Here is a 26,829-nt window from a genome sequence, read left to right as displayed (position 1 = left end):
TGGCCTCTTACATTCTACTCATTCCATATGCCAGATTGCACATGAGGAAACTACAGTGGTACCTAAAAAAGCCTTTGGTGTCAACACTCTCAGGACCTGGAAACTATCATACCTATTCTACCCTGTCCAAGGAAAGATTTTCTTTGGTGGGCAGCAGCATGCATCCACAAGGGTCTTCCCTTCTCACAACCCCACGCTGCCCAGACCCTCACCACAGATGCATCAGATTATGCTTAGGGTGCACACCTGGACGGCAGGTACATTCAGGGCCATTGGAGCCCAAATCAAATACATCTGCACATCACCCAAAAAGAGATGCTAGTTGTTCAGCACGCTTTGACAGCTTTCAGACCCCTACTCTCCCCGGGGCCTCTAGTTATCAAAACGGACAACACCACAGTGATGTATATCAACAAGCGGGGAGGAACTCACTCTTATCCTCGCTGCAGTCTCCCCATGACCCTTTAGCACACTGCTTTAGCCATACAAATACACCTGCTAGCACAATTCCTGCCAGGCTCCCTAAACACTCTGGCAGACCACTTAAGCAGAAACCTGCTGGACCCCCACAAGTGGCAGCTATACCACAGAACCTTCAACCTTGTAACCCAGAAATGAGGCACCCCGAAGGTGGACCTGTTTGCCTCCCACAACAATCACCAACTCAGCAAATTCTGCACCAGGGAACCTCACAGCAAGGCCTGGAAAGTGGTTGCTCAGTCCTTCCAATGGGTAAACCTCTCTATCTATGCATTCCCCCTCTACCACTAATTTCAAGGGTATTGCTCAAAATAAAGGAGGAAAAACCAAGGGCAATCTTGATTGCCCCAGACTGGCCATGCCAGCACTGGTACCCACTGCTGCGCAGCCTGCCACCCCTGCCACCATGGCACCTACCTCAGATCCCAACTCTCCTGATTCAGAAGAATGGAGAATTCATGCATCCGCAATTGCAGACCCTGAATGTGGTAGACTGACTTATACCCTGACCTCTCCTCCAGCTGCCAGCCTAAGCAAACAAGTCCTTGCTGTTATACGTGAAGCCAGATGGCCCAGCCCTAGAAAATCCTATGCTGATAAGTGGAAAAGATTTTGCACCTGGATCCAGGCTAAAAGAGCTGAAACAGCACAACCCTCCCTACCTCTCATCCTATATTACCTACCAGAGCTACTACACAAGAGCCTATTCTCTTCTATTAAAATTCATGTCTCTGCTGTCTCTGCTCATTACAGCACAGACACACCTCTCTTCTCACACCCTCTCATCAAATGGTTCCTAAAAGGGGTTAACAATTTAAGGCCACCCAGAAGAGCTCCTACCCCAGCTTGGGACCTTTAATTTTGTGTAAATTCCACTCTTGGAAAACAGCCTTGCTTCTGGCCATCACTTCAGGTAGAAGAGTTTCAGAACTACAAGCACTCATGGCTGTAGAGTCCTTCATCATTTTCCATGCTGACAGGGTCTCCCTCAGGACTAACCCAACTCTCATGCCTAAAGTGGTGTCCAGTGTGGCTTTCAACCAATCAATTCATTTGCCCACCTTTTCTTCTAACCCACAAAACAAGGGAAAAAGAATTCTGCATTTTCTAGATGTGCACAGACAGCTCAGATTCTACCTGGATAGGACTAAATCTTTTAAGAAAACTGACCAATTGCTAGTCAGCTTTTCAGCAGGGGCAGAGGGCAAGGCCATATCCTAACAATGTCCAAATGGATAGCACACTGCATCCTTTTTTGCTACAAACACCATGTGAAACAGCACCCTAAGGGGTTCAGGATGCATTCCACCAGGGCAACCTCCACCTTTGCAGCTTTTCTCGGAGGGGTCCCCACCAGGGACATCCCAGAGGCTGCAACATGGACTTTCGTTCATACCTTCACCAAGCATTACCACCTGCTTATCTTCAAATCCAGGGCAGGTTTTGCAACCGCAGTCTTGCAGGGCATCCTAGCCAGCCCACAGTCTTATTGACCGCCTCCGCCCTTTTCTTCAGCTTTGGGAATCAACCCAAGTGTGATGACTGTGACAGTGAAACACAAAGAACATAGTACAGTTGTGTACACTTACTATAAATGTAGATGCTCGAGTGTATTCACTGTTGCAGTCCTGGATGTTCTTCGTGTTTCACTGTTGCAGTCATCACATTTGGGTTATCTGCTTGCAGTAGCCTTCAGTCGGCTTGATTATCAAAGTCTTGGGTCCTGCGTTGGTTGCTGTCTCATCTTCCGTGACATCAGGTAGTCAGGAGGTATAAAGCATGCAGCCGATGCCATTACATCAGTCTTTCTTGCCACGCGGTAGCAGAAGCAATTCGGCCGACTACTGAAATTTTCGTTTTCGAGTTTCAGAACCGAAGTCTTCAACTAAAGCTAAGTACCCCATTGGGGAAACTTTTTCTTGCTCTAAACCGATGTCAATAAAAGTCAGTAATTGTATTTCTTGTGGAAAGCAAATACCTCATAAAGATTTTCATTCGTACTGTATTCCTTGCTTAGGCCCTGACCATGATGTACCTCGCTGTCGGTTTTGTGCCTTGTTTAAACCACAAACTATTCATCGTTGGTACATTTTCGCTTCTAAATATTTTGGTATTCTGTTCAGTTATCCAGATATATCTTTGGTAAACAACCCAACTACCGACATTCTGAAAAAATGCAAAGATAAAGACAGAGACAGGCCGCCTATGTCCAAAGCTGCCGACGACGCTTCTAAGCTAGTCGCCAGTTCGCCAGTACTCCGTAAGGTGCTTTTGCAGCCCCTGATACCCGCTACTTCAATTTCACAGGCCTCTACTGAGACCTATTCTGAGTCAAGTATGCCACGAGATGCTTCAACTGTGGAACCTGCGGATCTCTCTACCTTGGATGGGTCCGGAGCCGCTGTGCAGGCACCGGCTTCTGAGGGTGTATTCAGGCCTACTGACTTGAATATTAAACTAATGCCATCTTTTTCTTCTAGGCCTAAAACTCGAACCATGCCTAGGAAGCTGACACCCAGATCGCATGGTCAGGCCTCCATGCCTAAAAAACAAATAAGAATGGCTGAAGACCTTATTACTTTAATCAGGGGAAGCCAACCTTCTCCCTCTAAGAGACCTAGGATTAAATTTGCTTATGATACTTCTGACCAGGATTCTGAAATTTCTGTCTCCTCTGATGACCAGGATTTACCCTTAACTACCTATGGGGATTCTGATGCAGAAGACTCCATTCCCTCCGCTTCTCCCCCAGAGGATTTTTCTTTTGGTGAAACCTTGCATACTCTTAGGGAGCATTTTCACTGGGAAAGCCAGGATTACTCTGATTCTTAAAAGAGGCTTGGAGATTTCTTACTCCTTCCCCAACACAGGCCTTTAGCTATCCCTCCTGTGCTGGACATAGTTGACGATGCCTTTTCGGAATCTAGCTTGGCCCCTGACTCTTCACCTCCTGCTCCCAGAAAACCTGATAGATATTACAGGGTTCCTGATTCTCACAAGTTCCTTTTAAAAATCCTACTTCGGATCCTGCGACCATTTCACAGAGACCCAAGGGCATTAAGGCTACTACTGCCAGAAATCCTATCCCCATTGATAGAGATTCCAGGGTCCTGGAGAGATGGGGTAAGGTTTGCACCTCGGAAACCTTGGCCATCAGGGCCTTAAATTGCCAGTTTCATATGTTAAAGTATCAGCAGCATATTATTGAATTGCTTAAACAGAAAATTATGTTGATTCCTGATTGTGCTGAAAAGAAGGATTTACAGGATTTAATGCATTCTGCTGAACAGGTTGGAAAACATACTTTGCAATGTGGTTTTGATTCAGTAGAGGCATCTTGTAGGGCTGCACCAGGTCTGTACTTAGAAGGTAAGCTTGGCTTAAGGAGCAATCGTTGCCAGATCATGTTAAAATTAAATTGCTGGATGCTCCCTGAAATCAGGACCGCCTGTTTGGTGACGAAGCAGAACAAGTTTGTAAAAAGATGGAGGAAAAAGCTAAGTCTATGCAAACTGTTAAATATTTCTTACAAGTGCAGCCTCCTAGATTTAGTGGGCACTGGCCCTCAAATAATTGGTCCTTTCCTGCCTCTTCCAGGACTTCTCAGTTCAAACCCAGAACCAGCAGAACACCCAGCCTTCAGTCCCAGGGTACGCACATGACTAAGCAGTGGGTGGGGTTTATACTTCCAAATCAGGGAGTAATAAGACTTCCCCCTATGGTAAGCTGTCTCAGTGACTTAACTTTAAAACTTCCAAGCACTTTTCAACTGGCTGCTCCTTTAGGGGGTAAGATTGCTCTGCAAGCAAAAAACTGGGAACTCATTACCAAGGACAAATGGGTTTTAAACATAGTTTCCCCAGGATACAGATTTCACTTCCACACGTTACCAACCCCAAACGGTTGGCCAGATCTACCCCCAAATCAGTGGGCAGAGGTTCAAAAGCAAGTACTCTCTCTCTCTCTCTAAGATTAAAGGCTGTTCAGACTGTACCAGAAGAGGAAAAGGGACAAGGTTTCTACTCAAGACTTTTCCTGGTACCCAGAAAAGACAACTCATGGCGTCCTATCTTGCACCTGTCTATCCTAAATACCTTTTTGATTATTCCAAAATTCAGGATGCTAACTCTTCACCAGTTGCTTCCCATGATGTGCAAAGATGCCTGGTTGGCAGCATTGAATTTAAAGGAAGCCTACCTGCACATCCCAATCAGGGAATCTTGCAGAAAATACCCACGCTTCAAAGCAGGTTACACACACGATCAGTTCTCTGGACTGCCCTTTGGCTTATCTACTGCACCCAGTGTATTCACAAAGTGCCTAGCTCCAGTCATTGCATTTTGCAGGCAAAGAAATTGTCAAATATACCCATACCTGGATGATTGTCTAATTCTTGCAGAAAGCCAAGACATACTTCTGAATCATCTGGCATTTGTACAAAAGGGGTTAACTTGTCTGGGGTACACCATAAACGAAAAGAAGTCCCAGCTGGTACCTTGTCAACAAATTATCTTCCTGGGAGCATGCTTGAACACAACTTTCCAGATGGCTTTCCTCACGCCAGAGAAACAAATTCATTTGACAATTTACTTCAAACTAGTGGCCACAAAAACCCTGCTATCTGCAAGGCAAGTACTGCAAGCCTTGGGGTTCATGGCCTCATGCATTCTACTAATTCCATATACAAGACTGCATATGAGGAAACTACAATGGTATCTAAAAAGCCTATGGTGTCAACATTCTCAGGATCTAGAAGCAATGATTCCTATCATACCTTGCCTACGGTTAGAATTCCTTTGGTGGGCAGAGGCCTGCCACCAAAACAAGTGACTGCCATTCACTGTACACCCTGCCGCCCAAACCCTAACAGACGCATCAGACTATGCATGGGGGGGCTCACCTGGTAGGGAAGTGTATTCACGGCAAATGGAACTCAAGTCAAATGCACCTGCATATCAATCAAAAAAAAAATGTTAGCTGTACAGAATGCTCTGACAGCCTTCAAGGACCACATTCTTCCAGGACAATTAATGGTAAAGACTGACAACACCACTGTTATGTGGTACATAAGCAAGCAGGGGAGTAGCCATTCTTTACCCCACTCTGCAGACTAGCCATGGCTCTGTGGAACACAGCCTTGAGCTACCAAGTTCATCTACAGGCTCAATTCCTGCCAGGAAAACTAAATACTCTGACAGACGAACTAAGCAGAAATCTCATGGACCCACATGAGTGGAAACTAGAACCAAAGATTTTCAACATGTTGATCAACAAATGGGGGATCCCAGATATGGACCTGTTTGTCTCTCCACAGAGCTACCAATTGTACAAATTCTGCACAAGGACTCCCCACAAACAAGCTTGGAAAGTGGACGCTCTGTCCTTCAGCTGGAAAAATGTATCAGTTTATGCCTTTCCTTCTTTGCCTCTCCTCTTCAAAGTACAACTAAAGATCAAACAGGACAAACCAAAGATGATGCTGATTGCACCAGACTGGCCACGCCAGCACTGGTACCCCCCCCCTTGTGCAGTGTCACAGCTGGCCCCATGGCACCTACCTCAGACCCCTACTCTGCTGTCTCGGCAGGAGAGCCAGATTCTGCACCCTCAGCTTCAAACCCTGAACCAGGCAGCCTGGCTAATTACCTAATCTCTCTGTTACCATCCCTCAGTAAACAAGTGTCGGTTGGCATTTTGGAGGAAATGAGACCTAGTACTAGAAAGTCTTATGCTGAAAAATGGAAAAGATTCTGTGCATGGAACCTAACTCAAGGAATGGCCACAGCAGCGCCCAATTTAGCTCAGATTTTTCAATACTTAACTGAGATGCTTCACAAGGGCCTTTCCTTTTTCTCCTCCAAAATTCACACCTCTGCCATTTCAGCTTATTACAACACGGAAACGCCCCTCTTTTCCCACCCACTGCTCAAGCAGTTCCTCAGAGGGGCCAAAAACTTAAAACCACCCAGAAGAGCCCTAACTCCAGCCTGGGACCTTAATTTTGTATTGAAAAAACTCACTCTTCCTCCTTTTGAGTGAGCTGCAACTGCAGAGTTAAAATTCCTTTCTTGGAAAACCGCTTTTCTTTCAGCAATCACTTCAGCAAGAAAGGTATCTGAATTACAGGCCCTTATGGCAGTGGAGTCTTTCATCATCTTTCATGTGGACAGGGTATCCCTCAGGACCAGTCTCTTTCATGCCCAAGGTGGTATCCAGTGTGGCTCTTAATCAGTCCATTCATTTGCCAACATTCTTTACTAATCCACAGAACAAAGGGGAACGTTATACTGCACTCCTCAGATGTGCACAGACAGCTTAGATTTTACTTGGACAGGACTAATCCTCTAAGGAAATCTGAACAACTGCTGGTGGCATTTTCTGCAGGGGCAGAGGGGAAGGCTATTTCAAAGCAAACCATTTCTAAATGGATAGGCCATTGCATTCATTTCTGCTATAAGCACCATGGAAAACCTATCCCACAGGGGATAAGACCCCATTCAACCAGGGCTGCAGCTACCTCTACAGCCTTTCTCAGAGGTGTCCCTACTGGAGACATCCTAGAAGCTGCTACCTGGAGTGCTGTACATACTTTCACCAAGCATTACCATTTGCCAATTTTCTCTAAATCCAGACCTGGCTTTGCCACTGCAGTCTTGCAGGGCCTTATAGCTGGTCCTAATGCTATCTAAATTCCACCTCCCATACTTAGCTTTGGGAATCTACCCAAATGTAATGACTGCAACAGTGAAACACGAAGAACATAGTACAGTTGTGTACACTTAACATAAATGCAGATGTTCGAGTGTATTCACTGTTGCAGTCCTGGTTACCCTCCTTCCAGCCCCCTGACTTCTTTTGGGTATACCTCTATTCTCCTTTACTATACTTAAAAGCTTTTTGGTGTATTTGCTTTTTTGTTGCAAGTATAACCGTGTGTGTGTGTATGTATATATATGTATGTATATATATAGATCCCTATCACAACGCCGGCATGCCGCAAACCCGACACTCAAAACGACACCAAAACACCGAAAACACACAAAACCGACAACTCACAAAACCGAACACCATAACACCGACACACAACGTAAACTACACATTACACACAACTATACATGCACTAACCGTAACCCAAACCCTAACCCTAAGGTCCGACACTACCTCACACTTATCCTACCCGCACCCTAATTCACTTAACCCGCCACTAAACCTGCATTCTGTCACTATCGCACACTTACCCTACCCGCACCCTAACCCACTTAACCCACCACTACACCTAAAGTCAGTCACTATCGCACACTTACCTTACCCGCACCGTAAGTCCGATATTACCGCACACTCACCTTTCCCGCTCCCTAACGCTAAATCCCTCACTATCACACACTTACCTGTCCACTCCCTAACGCTAAATCCCTCACTATCGCACACTTACCTGTCCTCTCCCTAATGCTAAATCCCTCACTATCGCACACTTACCGACTCGCGCTCACACGTTGCCCATGTCTGTGTTTCGGCTGTCTGGATTTTACCTTGTCGATCATCTGTCTCGTCGGTCTTCTCAAGTCGGTCTTCTTAGCATCGGTGTTTCGGCGTGTTGATGAAGTCAAGGGGACCCATATATATATATATATATATATATATATATATATATATATATATATATATATATATTTAATTGCTTCCCATTAAAGGGGCACCTGACATCTGGGGCAAGAAAAACTGATGTAATGGTGTCTGCTGCATGCTTTATACTCTAGACTACCTGACGTCACGGAAGATGTGACAGCAACCTGCGCAGGACCCAAGACTTTGATAATCAGGGCGACTGAGGGCTACTGCAAGCAGATAACCCAAATGTGATGACTGCAACAGTGAATACATTCGAACATCTACATTTATGGTAAGTGTACACAACTGTACTTTTCCAACCCTCCATCCCCCTTATCTCTCTTTCTCTTCCTCACTCTTTACAGAGAATTTTTTGTTATTTACTTTCTACTGGTGGTGTTCTTCCACCATAACCTAGCTCCCTATTTGGGGGCTCCTGACATTTTGGGCAAGAAAAAACTAATGTAATGGCATCAGCTGCCTGATTTTATACCACTGACGTCCTGACGTCAGTCCTGAAGCGACAGCAACCGATGCAGAAATACTAAGCCTCTGGTATTCGGGCTGACTGAGGGCTACCCCTGGCATGATAACCCAAGTGTGATGACTGCAACAGTGAATACACTCTAACATCTACATTTATGGTGAGTGTACACAACTGTACTTTACTTTTATTGGGTTTCATAACCCATATTTGGGTGCCCCTAGATATATCCAAAAGTAACTTTTTTTCTTCTGCCGTCCGATTACTTGCATCACTGCATGCACATTTAAATGTCTCCCTTAAATCCAACTAGCAAACCTTTTCAAAAATCCCCACTATATTACATAAAGGTGGGTTAAAAGTACTAGGATTACATAACATCCTACCTTTATCACTACTATTCAATGCACTATCATTAAACCACATAAGTAAGTTTAATTTACGTGTGAATAATTTGAGGTCAATTAACACATCCGCAATTTTTCCCCTCCTGCTAGGTATATAAGTGAATACTTTAGCTAATAAGTTAGCATGTGCTGTTTGAATATGCTTGCTGGAATAGTTATAAACTTTAAAATCCCCCACATAATTAAAAACTACTTTAGGCATTAAATTGTCATTATATGTAACTTCACTTTCAATATACTGCAAAAAAGCATCAAGAACATCACCCTTTCTTTCATCAATAGTATTTAAACTTTGAACAAAATAATTATCATCATTAAAACCACTGTTAACAGCACAGACCTTATTTTCCCTTAAATATCAAATACATCAAAGTCATTGCACCAGTCATTTTGTAAAAAAAAATCCTTGTGCCAAAAGGTTATTATCATTGGAACCTCTAGAAGTTTCACAAATGTTATTTTCACTTACTGTGTTAATAATATCAATGGCTAAGTCAATCTTTTCATCTGCTGGTAAGGAACATGGTTCAAATTTTTCGGTCTCAGCCCCCCCTGTGCAAGGTAATCCTTGGGATTGCTGGTCATGTAGTTATGAAAATGCTGCCCTTTGTTTTTCAGCCTCTCCGAACATCTCATACCCTGTTCTAAAGGGTCGTCACTTCCTTGTTCATTGTAATGTGTCTGTAGTGATGTCACATCCTCACATAAGATTGTTGTCGTGAAGTACATATGCCCAGAGCCAAGATCGTACATTGTAGAATCACAAGGAGCAGAATTTAGGCAGAATTGGAAACATGAGACTAGTGTCCGAGCCTATACCACACCACATACCCTGTGAGAAAGACAGTCTATCTCAGAGTGAGTTGACCGGTGTTCCAATTTTGGAGGAAGCTCTAGAGAATATTCCCGTTACTTTGACGAGTCCAGAAGTTCCTGACAGGAGTTGTTCACCGAAGACGGTCCCTGTTGCTAAATTCATTTCAAGTTGTTATGGTACAAGATCCGGTTATATCTCCAGACCATGTAACAGATGCACAGCAACTTGGACATGAACATTGTGTTTGTTTCTAATGTCTATAATAATGCATGCCTAACTCACCAAGGGTAATCTTTTTAAGATGGAGGATGTAGATCAATGTGAGTGTATGCATCTGTAAGAAGCTTTCCAGAAGGAGTTTGCACAAGTGTATAAATACTGAGCACGTGCAAGCCTGACTGCCATTTTGTAGCAAGCAATTGAGATGTAAGCATGTTTGTATGTAAGGTCTGTCTTACTCAGTTTGTTTATATTTTATAATGCTGCTATCCAGCCTGATGTGTTTGTGTATTAAAACATCTAAACAAAATACCCCCCATTTGTCTCTGTTAGAGAGGTACGAGTGACAATCTGTAGGTGACTTACCATTCATAAACTTTCAGGAATAATGCAACAGCTTCTTTAAATCGGTTACCTTTTTATTAAATATAATAGTTTAATAATAAAAACTATTAAAAGAATCCATTAATATGGAGTTTCTGATTCTCTTCTCCTGACGTAAGGGAATGCAAAGTAATGCACTCAAGATTTATGAAGCCTGCAATGCTCTGCTGATCAGAGTCAAACTGGCTATGGTAACAAAAATATATGGTATCGCTGTTGATGTACTAAACTTCGTAAAGTTTGAGGAGTCTGTGTCTGGTTAGTTAGGTCATAATGTATGTATGGAGAATGTATAACTTCCTTTCAACAATGACAATATCAACAGCTAAAAACTGGTAGTTCACTGAAAATGCAACTAAATTAAACTCTAGCTCCTCTCAGAGAAGTTCTGTAACAAGCAAACCTTGCACTTGGAGATGGTCATGTGTATCCTAAATAAGACTGTTTTCCATGTCTGTTTTTAATGTCCTATAACAAACTGTTTTAAGCTTAGATAATTGCATCTGAAGTCCATTTGATGTTGTCATAGTTATCCTTTGACACTTGTTTTGTTTTTCAGTTTATTGAAAAGGTGGTTGGCTGGCTTAGTAAAGTATATCTTAAAGAGGGAGAGAGTGCAACTTCTCTTGACGCTAGCAGTTCCTTGAAACAGTGGAAGTGCCACGTTCAGTGCTTTTTCTACCGAATCTATGCAGGCATGAGGATAGAGGAACTTTTTAATATAATTCGAGGTGAGTGGAAATAATTTAAATACACCTTAGGGGATAGATTGTTAGCCATGTGTTTACCAAAATAGTTTCCCCAAAATTGTCATCAGTGTTTGCAAGCACTAATAACTATCTTTCTTAATGGCAGTAACTAAAATGTTTTTTCCCCATGACTGATGTAAAGCAGTTGCACTGTGATTGATAATTTGCTTAGGTTGAGCCTGCAGTTCTGAGTATACTTGTACTAAATCGACAATTTAAATCTGCCGGTTATAGAATATTTTCTAAGAATGTGCAGATTGAAAGTTGACCATGCAGATATTGTGTATTTTAAGTAGCTTTTTTTGTTGAAATGCTGGATCAGCTAAGTGACTCCTCTTCATCATTTGGGCTGCACAGTGGTGCAGCGGTTAACATCTTCACTTCACAGCAAGAGGCTTCCTGGTTTGATTCTCAGCTGCGGTGCCTTATGTGAGGAGTCTGCATGTCCTCCCTGCACTTATGTGGGTTTCCCCTGAGTGCTCTGGTTTCCTCCCACATTCCAAAGATGTACGTCTGGAGCATTTCTCCCCAGGCCTTTGCTGAAAATGGGCTCTGTCCAAACTGGACTTTCATGGTAAATAAATGTTAAAATAAAATAAATAAAAATTCATGTATGCAGTTGACCTTTTCATTTGTAGGCCAAGAGCCCACCAGCCCATTTCTTGCAGACTGTCCTATCTCCATCCCCTCAGCATCTTCTGAGCTTCACTATAACTATTTGGGAGGTGCATGCTCATTTCCTCCCAAGGGCAACTTCACAGCCAAGTGGCACTCAACCTGCATTGTGACCATGCTAGACTCTGTGTTGCAGTGATGCACCTTCATTAAGGCAGGTGTTGGTAGTGCATTGAACCAAGCTGCTTGCCTTCTCTCCAGGAAGGGTGAGCCAGTGGAGACTGCTCACTCCCATCCTTACCCCTCAAGGTATTTCCAGTGAAGGTTTAATTTTTAACCCAATTAGGGGAATTAGCATGCATGATTGGCTATACAGTCTGGGTCAATCCTGTGAGCAAAGTAAAAACATAAAGTAACATAAGAGTGCAGAATGCAATGATCAAACAAAATTACAACATGAGAGTAAATGGGCATTAAATATAGGGATCCTTTAAAATATTCAGAAGTTCACAATATTGCAAATTCTGCTGTTTTATATATGTGATGTAACTTGTCCTTTGCCTTTGTTTTGTAATTTGGATGAGGGCATGAGGATGAAGAACTCTGTTCTTCTCTATAAAGCAAGAAGCAGAGACTTCTAGATATTCTGCAGATGTTCTTCGTGTTTCACTGTTGCGGTCATTACATTTGGGTTATCCTGCTGGCAGGTTGCCCTCAGCCGGCCTGCATTCCAAAGTCTTGGGTCCTGCATCGGCTGCTGTCACCCCTTCCCTGACGTCAGGACGTCAGGGGTATAAAAGAAGCAGCCAAAGCCATTTTCTTCAGTCTTTCTTGCCGTACGGTGCCCAAAGCAGAAGCAGTTCACAAGTGCCGGTCGGCCGACTCCTGAGATTTTCGTTTTCGAGTTTCAGATCTGAAGTCTTCAATAAAGCTAAGTGTACCCCATTGGGGAAACTTTTTTATTGCTCCAGACCGATGTCAGAAAAAGTTAATAATTGTATTTCTTGTGGAAAGCAAATACCTCATAAGGACTTTCATTCTTACTGAATTCCTTGCCTAGGCCCTGATCACAACATTACTGGTTGTTGGTTTTGTTCTAGATTTAACCAACGCACTATTAAGTGTCGATATGATTTTGCTTTAAACTTTTTTGGACGCCGGTTTAATTATCCAGAAATGTCATCGGATACACATCCGACTACCAGAGTTCACAAAAAACGCAAAGAAAAGGAGAAAGATAAACAACCAAGGCCCAAAAATGACGAAGCTTCTCCCAAGCCAGTCGCCGGTTCAGTGAGGCACTTTCGCAGCTCCTGATCCCCGCTACTTTAGAGTCGCAAGCCGCTACCGACTCCCACGTGCAGTCGGCAATGCCGCTGGATACTCAAGGTATTGGAGCCTTAGACGCTAATCCCTCAGATGGGTCCAGAGTCGTTGAGCAGGCACCGGCTTCCGAGGGTGTATTCAGACCTAAACATCTTTACATTAAAACAACTTCAGCTTCAAAGGCAAATACTAAAGCACCTTCTAAAGTAAGGAAACCAACTCAAGAGCCACGTGGACCGGCCTCTATGCCCAAAAAACAGATGCTCAAAAATGGCCGAGGACTTGATTACCTTGATCAGGGGTTCCCATCCCCCTCCTGATAGAGGCCTAGACAAGAGACTGACTATGTATCTTCAGATCAGGTTTCTATTTATTCTGATCATGAATATTCTCTTTCCCCCCTATGAGGATTCTGATGCTGAAGAATCCATTCCTTCAGCTTCTCCACCTGAGGACTATTCTTTTGGGGAAACCTTGCATACCATGAGGGAGCATTTCCACTGGGACAGCCAAGATTTTTCAGAATCTAAAGAGACTCAGGGATTTCCTTTTACCACCACAACACAAGCCTCTAGCTATTCCACCTGTGTTAGACATTGTAGATGTTTTTTAGGAGTCTAGTCTGACCCCTGATTCCTTAACCCCAGCTCCGGTTAAGCCTGACTGATATTACAGGGTTCCTGACTCAATTTCTTTTTAAAAACCCTGCTGCAGACCCAGAAACTATTTCACAGGGTTCAAAAGGAGTTAAGGCTTCCACTGCAAAAAACCCTACCCCCTCAGAGAGATTCAAGGGCACTGAATAGATGGGGAAAAAAGGTTTACACATCTGCAACCTTGGCTATAAGGGCCTTAAACTGTCAGTTTCATATGCTCAAATATCAGCAGCATGTCCTGGGATTACTTAAACAGAAAATGTTGTTAAATTCCGAATGTGCAGAAAACAAGGAAATGCAGGATTTATTGCATGCAGCAGAACAAGTTGGAAAGCATACTTTGCAATGTGGTTTTGATTCTTTGGAGGCCTCCTGCAGGGCCGCAGTTACGGGTTCTGTAATTAGGAGGCATGCTTGGTTAAAGGAACAAAATCTGCCTGATCATGTTAAAGTTAAATTATTAGATGCTCCTTTACAGAATGAAACTTTGGTGTTAAGGCAGAAAAGGTGTTAAAGAAAATGGAGGACAAATCTAAATCTATGCAAACTGTTATAAAGATTTTTTACAAGTACAGCCACCTAGGTTTAGTGGACACTGGCCTACAAAAAAATGGTCCTTTCCTGTGTCAGACAGACCTCAAAGGGGCAGATCCAGACGCCCTAGGGGGCAGATCCCAGGCGCAAGGTTCATACAGAAAGCAATGGGGTGCTTCTACCTCCAAAGGTGGAGAAGACAAATCACAATCATACAGGAAACAGTCCAAATGACTTCCCCCTGCCTGCACCAAGCACTTCTCTACTAGCAGCACCCTTAGGGGGAAAATTAGCACTTTTTTCTCAACATTGACACACAACCCAGGACAAGTGGGTTCTAAATATAGTGTCACAAGGCTACAAGTTCCATTTCCATACTCTGCCAAAGACAAACGGCTGGACAGATCTGCCAAAAAATCAATGGGCAGAGGCACAAAAGCAAGTCTCATCCCTCATGGACATGGGGGCCATTCAACAAGTGCAAGAGCAGGGACAAGGAATTTACCCAAGACTGTTCTTGGTACCCAGAAAGGACAAGGCCTGGAGGCCGATACTGGACCTATCTATTCTGAATATTCTGAACACATTCCTGGATATTCCAAAATTCAAAATGTTGATTTTGCAGCACCTTGTGCCCATGCTGGGCAAGAATGCTTGGCTAGTGACTTTAGACCTAAAAGAGGCATACCTGCATGTTCCAATCAGACAATCCTGCAGAAGATACCTCAGATTCAAGGCTGGTTAAATGTATTTCCAATTCTCTGCACTGCCTTTTGGCTTATTTACTGCGCCCAGGGTCTTTAAAAAGTGCCTGGCACCAGTAATTGTATTCTGCAGACAAAGAGGAATACAAATATATCCTTACATGGATGACTGCCTCATTCAAGCAGAAAACACGGACATTCTTCTTCAGCATTTAGCCTTTGTGAAATGACTTTTAATATGCCTAGGGTACACTGTCAACAAAAAGAAATCAAAGCTAGTACCCTCACAAGAGGTAATATTCCTGGGTGCAAGCTTAAATACAACTGCCCAGATGGCTTATCTCACGCCAGACAAACAAAGACAACTGACTACCTTTTTCAAAATGTTGGCAACAAAGGCCCAGTTATCTGCAAGAAAAATTCTGCAGGCTTTGGGCTTCATGGCATCCTACTAATTCCATATGCAAGACTGCATATGAGGAAACTTCAATGGTACCTAAAAAGTGTTTGGACTCAACATTGCCACAGCCTGGAAACAATCATTACTGTCATCCCCTGCCTGCAACAGGAGTTTCGATGGTGGGCAACGGCTTGTCACCAGAACAAGTGACAGCCATTCACATTACCCCCAGCTAGGCAGACACTGACAACGGATGCATCAGATTATGCCTGGGGGGCCCACATGGCAGGAAGATGCATTCAGCGAACATGGTCCTCAAACCAAATGCATCTACATATCAATCAAAAAGAGATGCTAGCTGTTCAAAATGCCCCGACAGCCTTCAAGGACCTACTTCATCCAGGACAACTATTGATAAGGACAGACAATACCACAGTCATGTGGTACATAAACAAGCAGGGGGCCACACATTAATACCCCCTTTGCAGACTAGCCATGACCTTGTGGGACACAGCTTTGACTTACCAAATACATGTGCAGGCACAATTCCTGCCAGGAAAGGAAAACACTCTGGCAGATGAACTAAGCAAAAACCTCATGGATCCCCACGAGTGGAAGCTGGATTCGCAAGTCTTCAGCATAACAAGGAAATGGGGATGCCCGAACATAGATCTTTTTGCCTCCCCTCACAATTACCAACTAAAAAGATTCTGCACAAGGACTTATCACAGTCAAGCGTGGAAAGTGGATGCCCTATCCTTCAGCTGGGAAAAACCTATCCGTATATGCCTTTCCCCCACTGCCTCTCCTCCCCAAAGTACTCCTAAAGGTCAGACAGGAGAGGCCAAAGATACTGATTGCCCCAGATTGGCCATGCCTGTACTGGTATCCAATCCTAAGGAACTTGTCATTATACCTAGCTTGGACTTTACCTCAAATATCTCGTCTACTGACCCAGCAAAAGAATCAGATCCTTCACAGCCAACTAAGGACATTAAACTTGGCAGCATGGTGGATAATGTAGTCGCACAAAAAACACCCCTCAGTAAAGCTGTGATGTATGTCATTCTGGAAGCCAGGCGGCCTACTACTAGTAAGTCTTATGCTGGAAAATGGAAGAGGTTATGTGTTTGGAACCAGGCACAAGGAACTGATAACACTGTCCCAAACATTCCTCAGATTTTGAAATACTTAACTGAGATGCTGGACAAAGGCCTATCTTTTTCATCAATTAAAATTCATGCCTCTTCCATTTCGGCTCATTACAATACAGAGCCACTACTTTTTTCTCATCCTTTATTAAAGCAGTACCTCAGAGGGGCCAAAAATTTAAGGCCTCCAAGGAGTTTACCAATACCTGCATGGGACCTCAACTATGTCTTGGAAAAGCTCACCCTGCCTCCTTTTGAGCCAGCTGCTACTGCTGATATAAAGATTTTATCTTGGAAAACAGCTCTGCTCCTAGCAATTACTTCAGCAAGACTAGTTTCAGAGCTACAGGCACTTATGGCTGTGGAATCATTTATCATTTTTCATTCAGACAGGGTCTCCCTGAGGACAAATCCAACATTTATGCCTAAAGTGGTGTCCAGTGTGGCTCTAAACCAAACTATTCATCTGCCAACCTTTTACCCAAAGCCACAGAACAAGGGGGAGAGAATTCTGCATTCTTTGGACATACACAGGCAGCTTAGATTCTACTTAAAACTAAAGTTTTCAGGAAGACAGAGCAATTACTAGTGGCATATGCTGCAGGATCACAAGGACAGGCTATCTCAAAGCAGACTATTTCTAAGTGGCTAGGCTACTGCATTCGTATCTGCTACTTACACCATGACAAGCCAGTGCCTAAGGGCATTAGGCCACATTCCACCAGAGCTGCAGCCACTTCACCAGCCTTTCTCGGGAGTGCCAACCAGGGACATTCTAGAGGCAGCTACTTGGAGTTCAGTGCACACCTTTACAAAGCTTTATCTGCCAATCTACTCCAAATCCAGGGCAGGCTTTGCCACTGCAGTTCTGCAGGACTTCATAGCTGCCTCTACTGCTGTCTAGCTCTAGCCTCCCAACCATGGCTTTGGGACTTAACCCAAATGTAATGACTGCAATAGTGAAACACGAAGAGCATAGTACAGTTGTGTATACCTACCATAAATGTAGATGTTAGTGTATTCAGTGTTGCAGTCCAGGTTAACCGCCCGCCATCCCCCCTTTCTTCTATGTATCTTATCTTTCCTTCTCGGATTTATACAACCTATATGGTGTATTTGAACCCAGCCATTAACCAACTTTACAACAGGAGGAGGAAGCTACTACATGACAGAGCAAAATCCCTAAAAGGGAAAGCATCTCTGATCAGTACTAGCAAAAAAATACGATCACTCAAATCATCCAAGGCCAACTTTGAGAGAAAAATCGCAAAAGACACAAAAGACGATCACAAGGCCTTCTTTAGCTATGTTAGAAACCTGGGTGGAAACTCCCAGATATGCTCAGTTAGTCCAGAATTTCACAAAATACACTGAACCCACAGACATTGCCAACGTTCTGGCAGACAGGTTCAGTGCAAATTTCTCTGCCCCCTTCCCCCCCCCCAAAAGGAGAAATATCTATCCCAGCAGAGTGTAGCCTTCCTAACATCTCAGATGCCCAGGTGACAGCCACCCTCTCCAAAGCTAAAAACACAGCATCAATGGGACCGGACGGTGTCCCGGGCTGTGTGCTACATGAACTCCAAGAGGAACTAAACCCGCACATAAGGCTGCTGTTTAATCTTAGCCTTACTACAGGATACGTACCCAAAGAGTGGCGTACAGCAACAGTGGTCCCACTCCACAAAGGCGGTGCTTCTACAGACCCTGGAAATTGCCGCCCCATAAGCTTGACGAGCCTAGTCTGCAAAGCTATGGAAAGGATCATTATGGAACTCATAAGCAAAGACATTGGGGACCTACAGACATTGGATCCTACCCAATTTGGCTTTGTCAAGGGCAGATCCTGCCTTTTGAACTTGGCCAACTTTTTTGAAACAGTCACTAAGGCCATTGATGAGGGTAAGGCAGTTCACACAGCCTACCTTGACCTTGCAAAAGCCTTCGACACAATACCCCACTCGGGCATCATAGACAAACTCACCAGCTTAGATGTAAACCCATATGTCACAAGATGGGTTGCAAACTGGCTCAAGGACAGAACCCACAAGGTCAGAATTGCTGGAGCCATGTCAGACTCTAAACCAGTCACAAGCGGTGTCCCTCAGGGCTCAGTCCTGGGACCCCTCTTATTCGGCATTTATTTTTCCGAAGTGAAAGCAAACATAGGGGGATTGTGGCTGACAAAGTTCGCAGATGACTGCAAACTGGGCGCCATAATTGATACTCCAGCGGACACAAACATCCTTCAGAGAGGCCTCATAGAAACGGATAATTGGTGCCAGAGCCATGGCCTTAAACTGAACGCCAAAAAATGTATAGTCATACCCTTTGGGAAAAACAAGGTACCCACAAATTACCACAGGTGGTAATCCATTAAGTACGAAAGAGGTAATCTGGGACCTAGGGACCCAAGTTGACAGTAACCTCTCATTTGACACTCACATTGCCAAAGTGGTTAGGAAGACCTTCTATATTGCCCACCTTGTCATGAAGGGTTTCACATCTAGATCAAGAGAGGTCATTGTGCCCCCTGTACTCTTCTCTTATCAGGCCCATGATTGAGTACAATGCCCCATTTGGGATGTATCTTACCCGACACCTGCAGCAGTTGGAAAGACCCCAAAAAGTTCCTCACCAAGAGGATGAAGGGTCTCAAACATATGTCATATGCTGCCCGGCTGAAGAAACTCCAGCTCTATTCAGTCGCATACTGCCTACTCAGAGGTGATCTATGCCTGACGTACAAGGCCATGTCCAGTCTGGAATTAATGGACATGCTCCACCTCAGAAAATCCAAATCCATCAGAGACACGAGAGCAAGAGATTTGAACCTCAACACAGAAATAAATAGGACGTGCTGGAGGGACAGATTCATAACCCAGAGGCTCCCCTACACTCTGGAACAGAATCCCAGTCCATTTTAGGCAGAGCCCCTCACTAACTCTCTTCAAGTGAAATCTTGACGAATGGATGGGAGATCGTAGGTTTACCCCGGGTGTCATCTCTGTGTCGCTACTAGACAGAGGCACAGTAAACTAAACCCTAAATGGGCATAGTATTCTCATCCTAAGGGGTGGTGAAAGCCACACGCACTCTGGCTAGGCTTATAAATGCCCTAGGGCAGATGGCCTAGTACGGACCTATGAACCTATGAAGGTAAAATTTATATTGCTGCATTTATTGCTAGATATATATATAAAAATTGACTACCCTTTTAGGAGGCACCTGATATCTGGGGCAAGAAAAACTGAAGAAAATGGCGTCAGCTGCTTCTTTTATACCCCTGACGACCTGACATCAGGGAAGGGGCGACAGCAGCTGACGCAGGACCCAAAACTCTGGAATTCAGGCCGGCTGAGGGCAACCTACCAGCAGGATAACCCAAATATAATTACTGCAACAGTGAATACACTAACATTTACATTTATGGTAAGTGTACACAACTGTACTATCTTTTTAGTCTGATTAATAAGATGTCTTTATTTCAGACAATTAAGTATAGTGTCCAGAATGAGCTATGAAGGATTACTTGGATCGCAGATGAAAATAGTACAGCTGAATGACTGATGGAGCAGTTCCTCAGCATCATCAAGACTAACTAGTTAATCTTAGCAGCAGCACTTGGTTAATGATGATTGTAGTACTAAAATTTAATTGTTTTAAAGAAGATTGCTTCATCCTTAGTTCATTAATGTTTTATTGCTCTTATACTACAGTCATGCTTTCTTTTTATTGCTGTGCAACTTTTTTTTCTGGCTTTATAGAACTAATGTCCTTTCAAGGTCACTGTTAGCAGTATTCTGTAGAAGTGGGATATCCTGCCAAAGGTAGCCGTACTTCCAGACAGCATTCCAAAGCCTGGTCCCTTCCACATGCCACATGTCCTATGTATGACCTAAGCTCAAAGGTTGGAGGGTATTTAAGGGATATGTGAGCTTGATAACCTCGGAGCTTCTTTGCCAGCAGTCTAATGCAGAACTCTGCTTTCTGTTTATAGGCTGTATGTCTTAGTGCTGATTACCCAGCCATTTGGCAGATAAGTAGCCTACTGGGGTAATTTCTTTTGTTTCGCATATTTTTATGTACATGTCGTCCAGAAAAGGGAAATGTGATTGTGGGCGACAGATTTCCCATAAGTGCTGCCACAATAAGTGTTTTTGTTTTGTCTTGGTGCTGAGCATAATCATAGGGAGTGTTTTTTTTGTCACTCCTTTTTCCCTAAGGTCCTACACAGCTGTCTCTCATTTAATCAGTTAATTTGAAAAACTGACTTCTCAAGCTCCACAGCAAAGGCACAATGTCAGCTGAATCATGCTGCCCTGGCGACCTGCCAGTTCAGAAAAAGAAGTCTAAGAAATTGTAAGTTAGAGACTTCAGCTGTCCAGCCGCAACCAGCTGTCTCTGCTTCTTCCGATGATGAGACCTTTGTTTGGTTCTGACACCTGCCCCTACAGTCACAACTCCATTGGAGGCCAGTACGGGACAGGCCACTAACTCATCTGCTGGAGATGATCTGATGTCTGTTGCTGACAAGAAGGGGGAACCTACGCTGGTTATTTTTGTGATGCCTGGGAGCATACCTATCAACCTCTTACAGCAAGAAATCTCTTCAAAGCTGTAAAAAAAAAAAAAAAGTGGGACAAAGGCCCAAAAATAGGGACAGTTTTTAAATATTGCTCCTACAAACTTAGAGAAAGTTGATAGAATAACAGGTTTTGCATTGGCATGAATTTTCTGAAGGATATGAAGTCTGGAACTCAAATGTCTGTCATTTTCTAACTGTAATATGTAATGATTTATCACTAATTTGCCGGAAAACCACAAGTATATGAAAAACAGACCAAAATTAGGAGGCCAAAATCTGAACATTCTGTGAAAGTCTGTACAGTTGAGAAGTTTGACTGGGAGGTAATCCTCAGATCGTTGTCTGAGTGGTAATACTTGGTTCCTTAATTAAAGTACGTTGGGGCTCTGATCGTTTGAGATTTGTGCAGGCGAATTTCCACACTGAGAAGAAGCAAAAACTAGGCATGCAACTCCTTTGAGAGATCCTCAAAAGGAATGGCAAGACACATTACACAGGAACCCTTTAAGGTCTCATGTCTCTGAAGCTCCCTCAGAATTTAAGTGCCTTCTGTTGTTGGGGCTCCCTATTCTTCAAGCCATTTAAAGAGTTATAGAAATTCTTCCTGTGAGGATGAGGAGCTGGATTCTGATGAATGTTTGGCATATTCCTTTCAAAGATGTTTTCCTTTGCCTGTGGCTTCAAGTGAAGAGGATTCTCTCTCTCCTGATTCTCCTTTAGAAAAAAAATTCTTATGAGGATACTGTGGCTAACATTATGCAGCATTTTAAATGGTAAAGCTCTAAGAGATCTGATGTACAGCAGAGGTACTATGCTTTACTTCAGATAGATTCTCAAACCTTCCATTCCCCTGGTTCTCCAAGCCCTTTTGGGTAATTTTACCTCTGCTTCTCAGAATCCTGAATCTCATCTTCAAGTTCCTTATTAAGCCTGATAGGTTTTGTAAGGTTCCTGATAATATGGATGTTAATTTATAAAAATTCTACTTCTGATCCCTGTTTCTCTTTCTTTGGACAAGCCTACTAAATTACTGTTCTCCCCTAAGGTCTTGCCTCCTAATAAGGGTAACGGGGCCATGGATAGGGATGGCAAAGAGTTGTATACTTCTGACACTTTGGCCTTTAGAGCTGTTTAACACATATCTAGTCATACAAGTCTGATGGTTCTTATTTCTAGGCTGGGTGATGTCTTCAGTTGTATGCCAGGTGACAGAAGTCCTCAGTCTTGTCTTTGCATAGTTCTAGCTTCCACGTGGCCAGACAGTCTCTAAAGTACAGTTGTGATGCTGCAGATGCATTTTTTAGGGTGGCTGCATCTAGTACTGTTTGTAGGTATTCCTGGCTCAGACTCCATTCCCTTCTTGAGGATGACAGACAAACTACTGGATTCAATTTTGGTTCTGCTGCTGGAGATGTATTTAAAGCTCGGCACCACAAGGGTAAGGTGATTTTTGAAGCAGGTTTTCCTTTCCCCTGTCTCTAATAAATTGTCAAAGTAACTTTCCTTCTAAACCATGTCCTTTTGACAAAAGTCAACAGAAGCACCCTAAAAATGGTAAATGGGCCCTCTGAGTAGATTTCAGTAGTAATCAGGACAAGATTCTAGGGGCCAAAAACCTTCCTTTCCTGACAAACCTGCATCTTTGTGACTGTCTTGCTCTTCTACCAGTTTTCCTTGACAGATTCCTCTTAAGCTGCCTCTGTCCTTTTTCCAGTTTGGCAACATATCTCTGCAGACAAGTGGGTGCTTTCTATTGTAGAAAAGGGTATGGAATGTCATGGAAGTATCCCCCCCCACACACACACACACGCACACAGTATTAGAAGGATTTTTATCTCTACATTCCTAGTCATCCTGTCTTCAGGAAGTTGGAGTATCAAAGTTAAGCCCTGAAGGTATCACCTTCGCTCTTAGATGCAAGAGACTACTTCTAATCTTCTCCCAGCAGGGGGAATATGATGCATTGTAAAAGATGAAGTCAAAGCAGATCTTAATTCCTGAGGGTGTAGGCTGTACCAAAAGGTCTGGCTTGACTTTATTTTTTGATCCCAGTGTTTTATTTCTAGATGTCCTTCAAGAATGCAACTGCAGTCATAACATATGGGTTGTCCTGCCTCAGGCAGCCCTCGGTCGGCCGAATTCCAAAGTCTGGGTCCGGCGTCAGCTGGTGTCGCCTCCTCTCCGACGTCACAACGGCTGGAGTATAAAGGCATCGGCTGACACCATCTTCTTCAGTCTTTCTTGCCACGTGGTGCCCGAAGCAGAAGCAGTTCGCAAGTGCCGGTCAGTCAGCTCCTGTGTTTTCAGTACCGAAGTCATCTAAAAGCTAAGTACCCCGTTGGGGAACATTTATTCTTGCCTCAGCCGATGTCGGAGCAAATTGAGAAAGTTAATAATTGTTTGTCTTGTGGTAAACAAATACCTCATAAGGACTTCCATTCTCTCTGTCTTCCTTGCCTGGGCCCAGACCACGACGTCTAGACCTGTGCTGCCTCTGCTTGCTTTAATAAGCGCACTCTCAGGCGCCGGGCAGAATTCGCCGAGGACTTTTTCGGTGAATCCTTTGCGTATATCATGCCGTCGGATCAACCGACAACCCAATCTACTAAAAAAACGCAAGGACCGGGACTGACATCCTCTGCCCGCGTTCACTACCGATGCTACTCCTAAATCCTCTGCTAGCGCTCCGGTCCCCTCGGAAGTGGTAAATCAACCGCTCCAGGCCGATGACACAGCGTTAACACTACCTTCTGTCTCTGAGATCTCTCCGGTGCCGGTTGTGGATTTTCCTCCGGAAACCGAAGTTCTGGATCTACCCGACACCATTCCTGTGGACAAGGTAACGCCTGCACGTGGGGCTGCTAGGCCTCCTGTTTCCATGTCCATCAAGGCCTTTGCACTTGCGAAGGCCGCCAGTCAGGCCAAGGCCCATCCTAAACCTGCCCAGGCCCCTTCATCTGATAAGCAGATCATGTCTTTGGCTGCAGATCTTATTTCCCTTATCAGGGGGTCTCAGCCTCATCCGGACAGGGGTTCTCAGCCACCTGCAGAAAAAAGGCCTAGAACTGAGCAGGCAGACGACCTCTTCTCGGATGAAGCCTCTGGGGATTCTGAGCATTCTGATACCCAAGAAGAACCCTTCCAGGCCTATGAGGACTCTGATGTTGAGGAATCAATTCCCTCTGCCTCCCCTCTAGAGGATTTCTCTTTTGGTGAAGTCCTGCATTCCATGAGGGAACATTTTCAATGGCAGGGTCAGGAATTCTCTGACTCCAGGAAAAGGCTTCATACTTTCCTCAAGCTTCCCCAGCACAGACCCTTGGCTATCCCTCCAGTTATGGATGTTTTGGATGATGTTTTCTCTGACTCCAGTGCCAACCCTGATTCTCTTCCTCCTGCTCCTGTCAAGCCGGACAGATGATAATAGGGTCCCTGACACTCACAAGCACCTTTTTAAGGCTCACTCTGTGGACCTAGAAACTATTTCACAGGGCCCCAAGGGAGTGGCTTCCTCCTCTGCCAAAAACCCACTGCCAGCTGACAGAGAAGCAAGGTCCCTGGAGAGATGGGGTAAAAAAGTATATACCTCTACTACCCTAGCCATGAGGTCTCTTAACTGCCTTTTTCACATGTTTCAGTACCAAGATTTTCTCCTGGATGATTTACAGAAAAAGTTAGCCTCTCCTGAGCCTATTGATAAAAAGGCTCTGCAGGATCATATTCATAACACTCAGCAGGTTAATAACCATTTTCTGCAGTGTGGTTATGATGCACTGGAAGCTTCATGTAGGGCAGCTATGACTGGGGCTGTAGTACGTAGACATGCATGGTTGAAGGATCAGTCTTTGCCTGACCATGTTAAAGTAAAGTTACTGGATGCACCTTTGGAAAAACAAAAGCTTTTTGGTGCTACTGCACAAGATGTATTGAAATCCATAGAGGAAAAAGCAAAGTCAGTACAGACAGTCAAGGATTTTCTTCAGGTTCAGCCACCCAGATTCAGCAGAAACTGGCCCTCCAAGAATTGGTCCTTCCCCGGCTCTGACAAGTTTCAAAGGGGAAAAAGCAGATGTGCCTGAGGTAGAGGGCAATACCGAGGATCTTACAGGGGGGATGCCAATGGCAACCTCCAAATCAATGAAGTGGCGCAGACAATTCAGCTGCACCACAAGGACAATCACAATGACTTGACTTTCGTACCACCTACAAAGGTTCAAAGAGAAGCACCTTTGGGCGGAAAATTAGCCTTATTCTCACAAAACTGGAATATCTTAACCAAGGACAATTGGATTCTGGATTTGATAGACAAAGGTTACAGATTCCACTTCCACACATTACCAATAAAACAAGGCATGCCAAACCTGCCACATCATCAAAGGGCAGAGGCACTCACTCAAGTTTCCAAGCTATTAAGTATAAAAGCAATAGAAAGGGTTCCTCCTAGGGAACAAGGCCAGGGATTTTATTCAAGACTGTTCCTTGTTCCAAGAAAAGAAAACAAATGGAGACCCATACTGGACTTGTCAACTCTAAACACTTTCCTCATTGTGCCAAAGTTCAAAATGCTGACGTTGCAGCAACTTCTTCCCATGTTGGGCAAGGGGTCCTGGCTGGTCACTCTGGACCTCAAGGAGGCATACCTGCATGTCCCAATCAGACAAAGCTGCAGAAGATACCTCAGATTTCTTGCAGGGACAGAGCATTATCAATTCTCAGCATTGCCGTTTGGCTTATCTACTGCCCAGAGTGTTCACGAAATGCCTGGCATCAGTAGTGGCACACTGCAGACTGCAGGGGATTCAAATATACCCCTACTTGGACGACTGTCTCATACAAGCAGACAACAAACAAACCTTAAAAGGGAATTTGGACTATGTCATGCATCTACTGCAGGCCTTGGGATACACAGTCAACATTCAGAAGTCAAACTTAACTACCATCCCAACAAATTATATTCCTAGGAGCCAAACTGGACACGGAAAAACAAATGGCCTACCTCACAGAGGAAAAACAGCAGCATTTACCAGAGTACTTCAAAGGCCTAGCAAAGCTTTCCCAGCTGACTGCAAGGAAAATCCTGCAGGCCCTGGGTTTCATGGCATCTTGCATCCTTCTGATACCTTTGGCAAGACTTCATATGAGAAAGCTGCAATGGTATCTAAAAAACTTATGGTCTCAACACAACAACAGCCTAGAGGACATAATCCCACTTATTCCATGTCTGCAGAAGGAATTTCTATGGTGGGCTCAAGCCAGTCAACTAAGGCATGCCTTTCAACAGACCTCAAGCAGACCAAATGATAACAACAGGCGCCTCAGACCATGGATGGGGCACATGGAGGGCAGATGCATTCAAGGTCTTTGGACGCCAAAGGAAAGACATCTGCACATAAACCAAAAGGAGATGTTGGCAGTGATACATGCCATCGAGACTTTCGAAAAAACACTAAAACAGGGACATTTGCTAATAAGGACAGACAACACTACTGTCATGTGGTACATAAACAAGCAGGGAGGAACTCATTCTTACCCCCCTCTGCAGACTAACAATGCTTCTCTGGGAAAAATCCCTGAGCCTGAGGATACATTTACAATCCCAGTTTGTACCAGGCAAGGACAATGTACTGGCGGACAATCTGAGCAGAAATTTCATGGATCCACACGAATGGATGCTGCACCCTCACATTTTTCTCTCAAATGGCAAGGA

At 44.1% G+C, this 26,829-nt stretch overlaps 1 protein-coding gene across 1 annotated transcript in view; it reads left to right on the top strand.

The window, feature by feature from the left end:
* ANAPC2 (anaphase promoting complex subunit 2) overlaps positions 1 to 26,829 on the top strand; it is a 1,102,972-nt gene that overhangs the window by 386,132 nt on the left and 690,011 nt on the right. The window contains 1 exon segment of the mRNA XM_044058339.1: positions 10,959 to 11,130. Within this exon segment, the coding sequence (XP_043914274.1) occupies positions 10,959 to 11,130 (172 nt within the window).

This window comes from Protopterus annectens, chromosome 16.part0 (genome assembly GCF_019279795.1).
Source record: "Protopterus annectens isolate FY-2018-M chromosome 16.part0, PAN1.0, whole genome shotgun sequence".
Classification (NCBI taxonomy): Eukaryota; Metazoa; Chordata; order Ceratodontiformes; family Protopteridae; genus Protopterus; species Protopterus annectens.
Note: the sequence above shows the minus strand (reverse complement) of the source record. Positions and strands in the feature narration are given on the sequence as shown.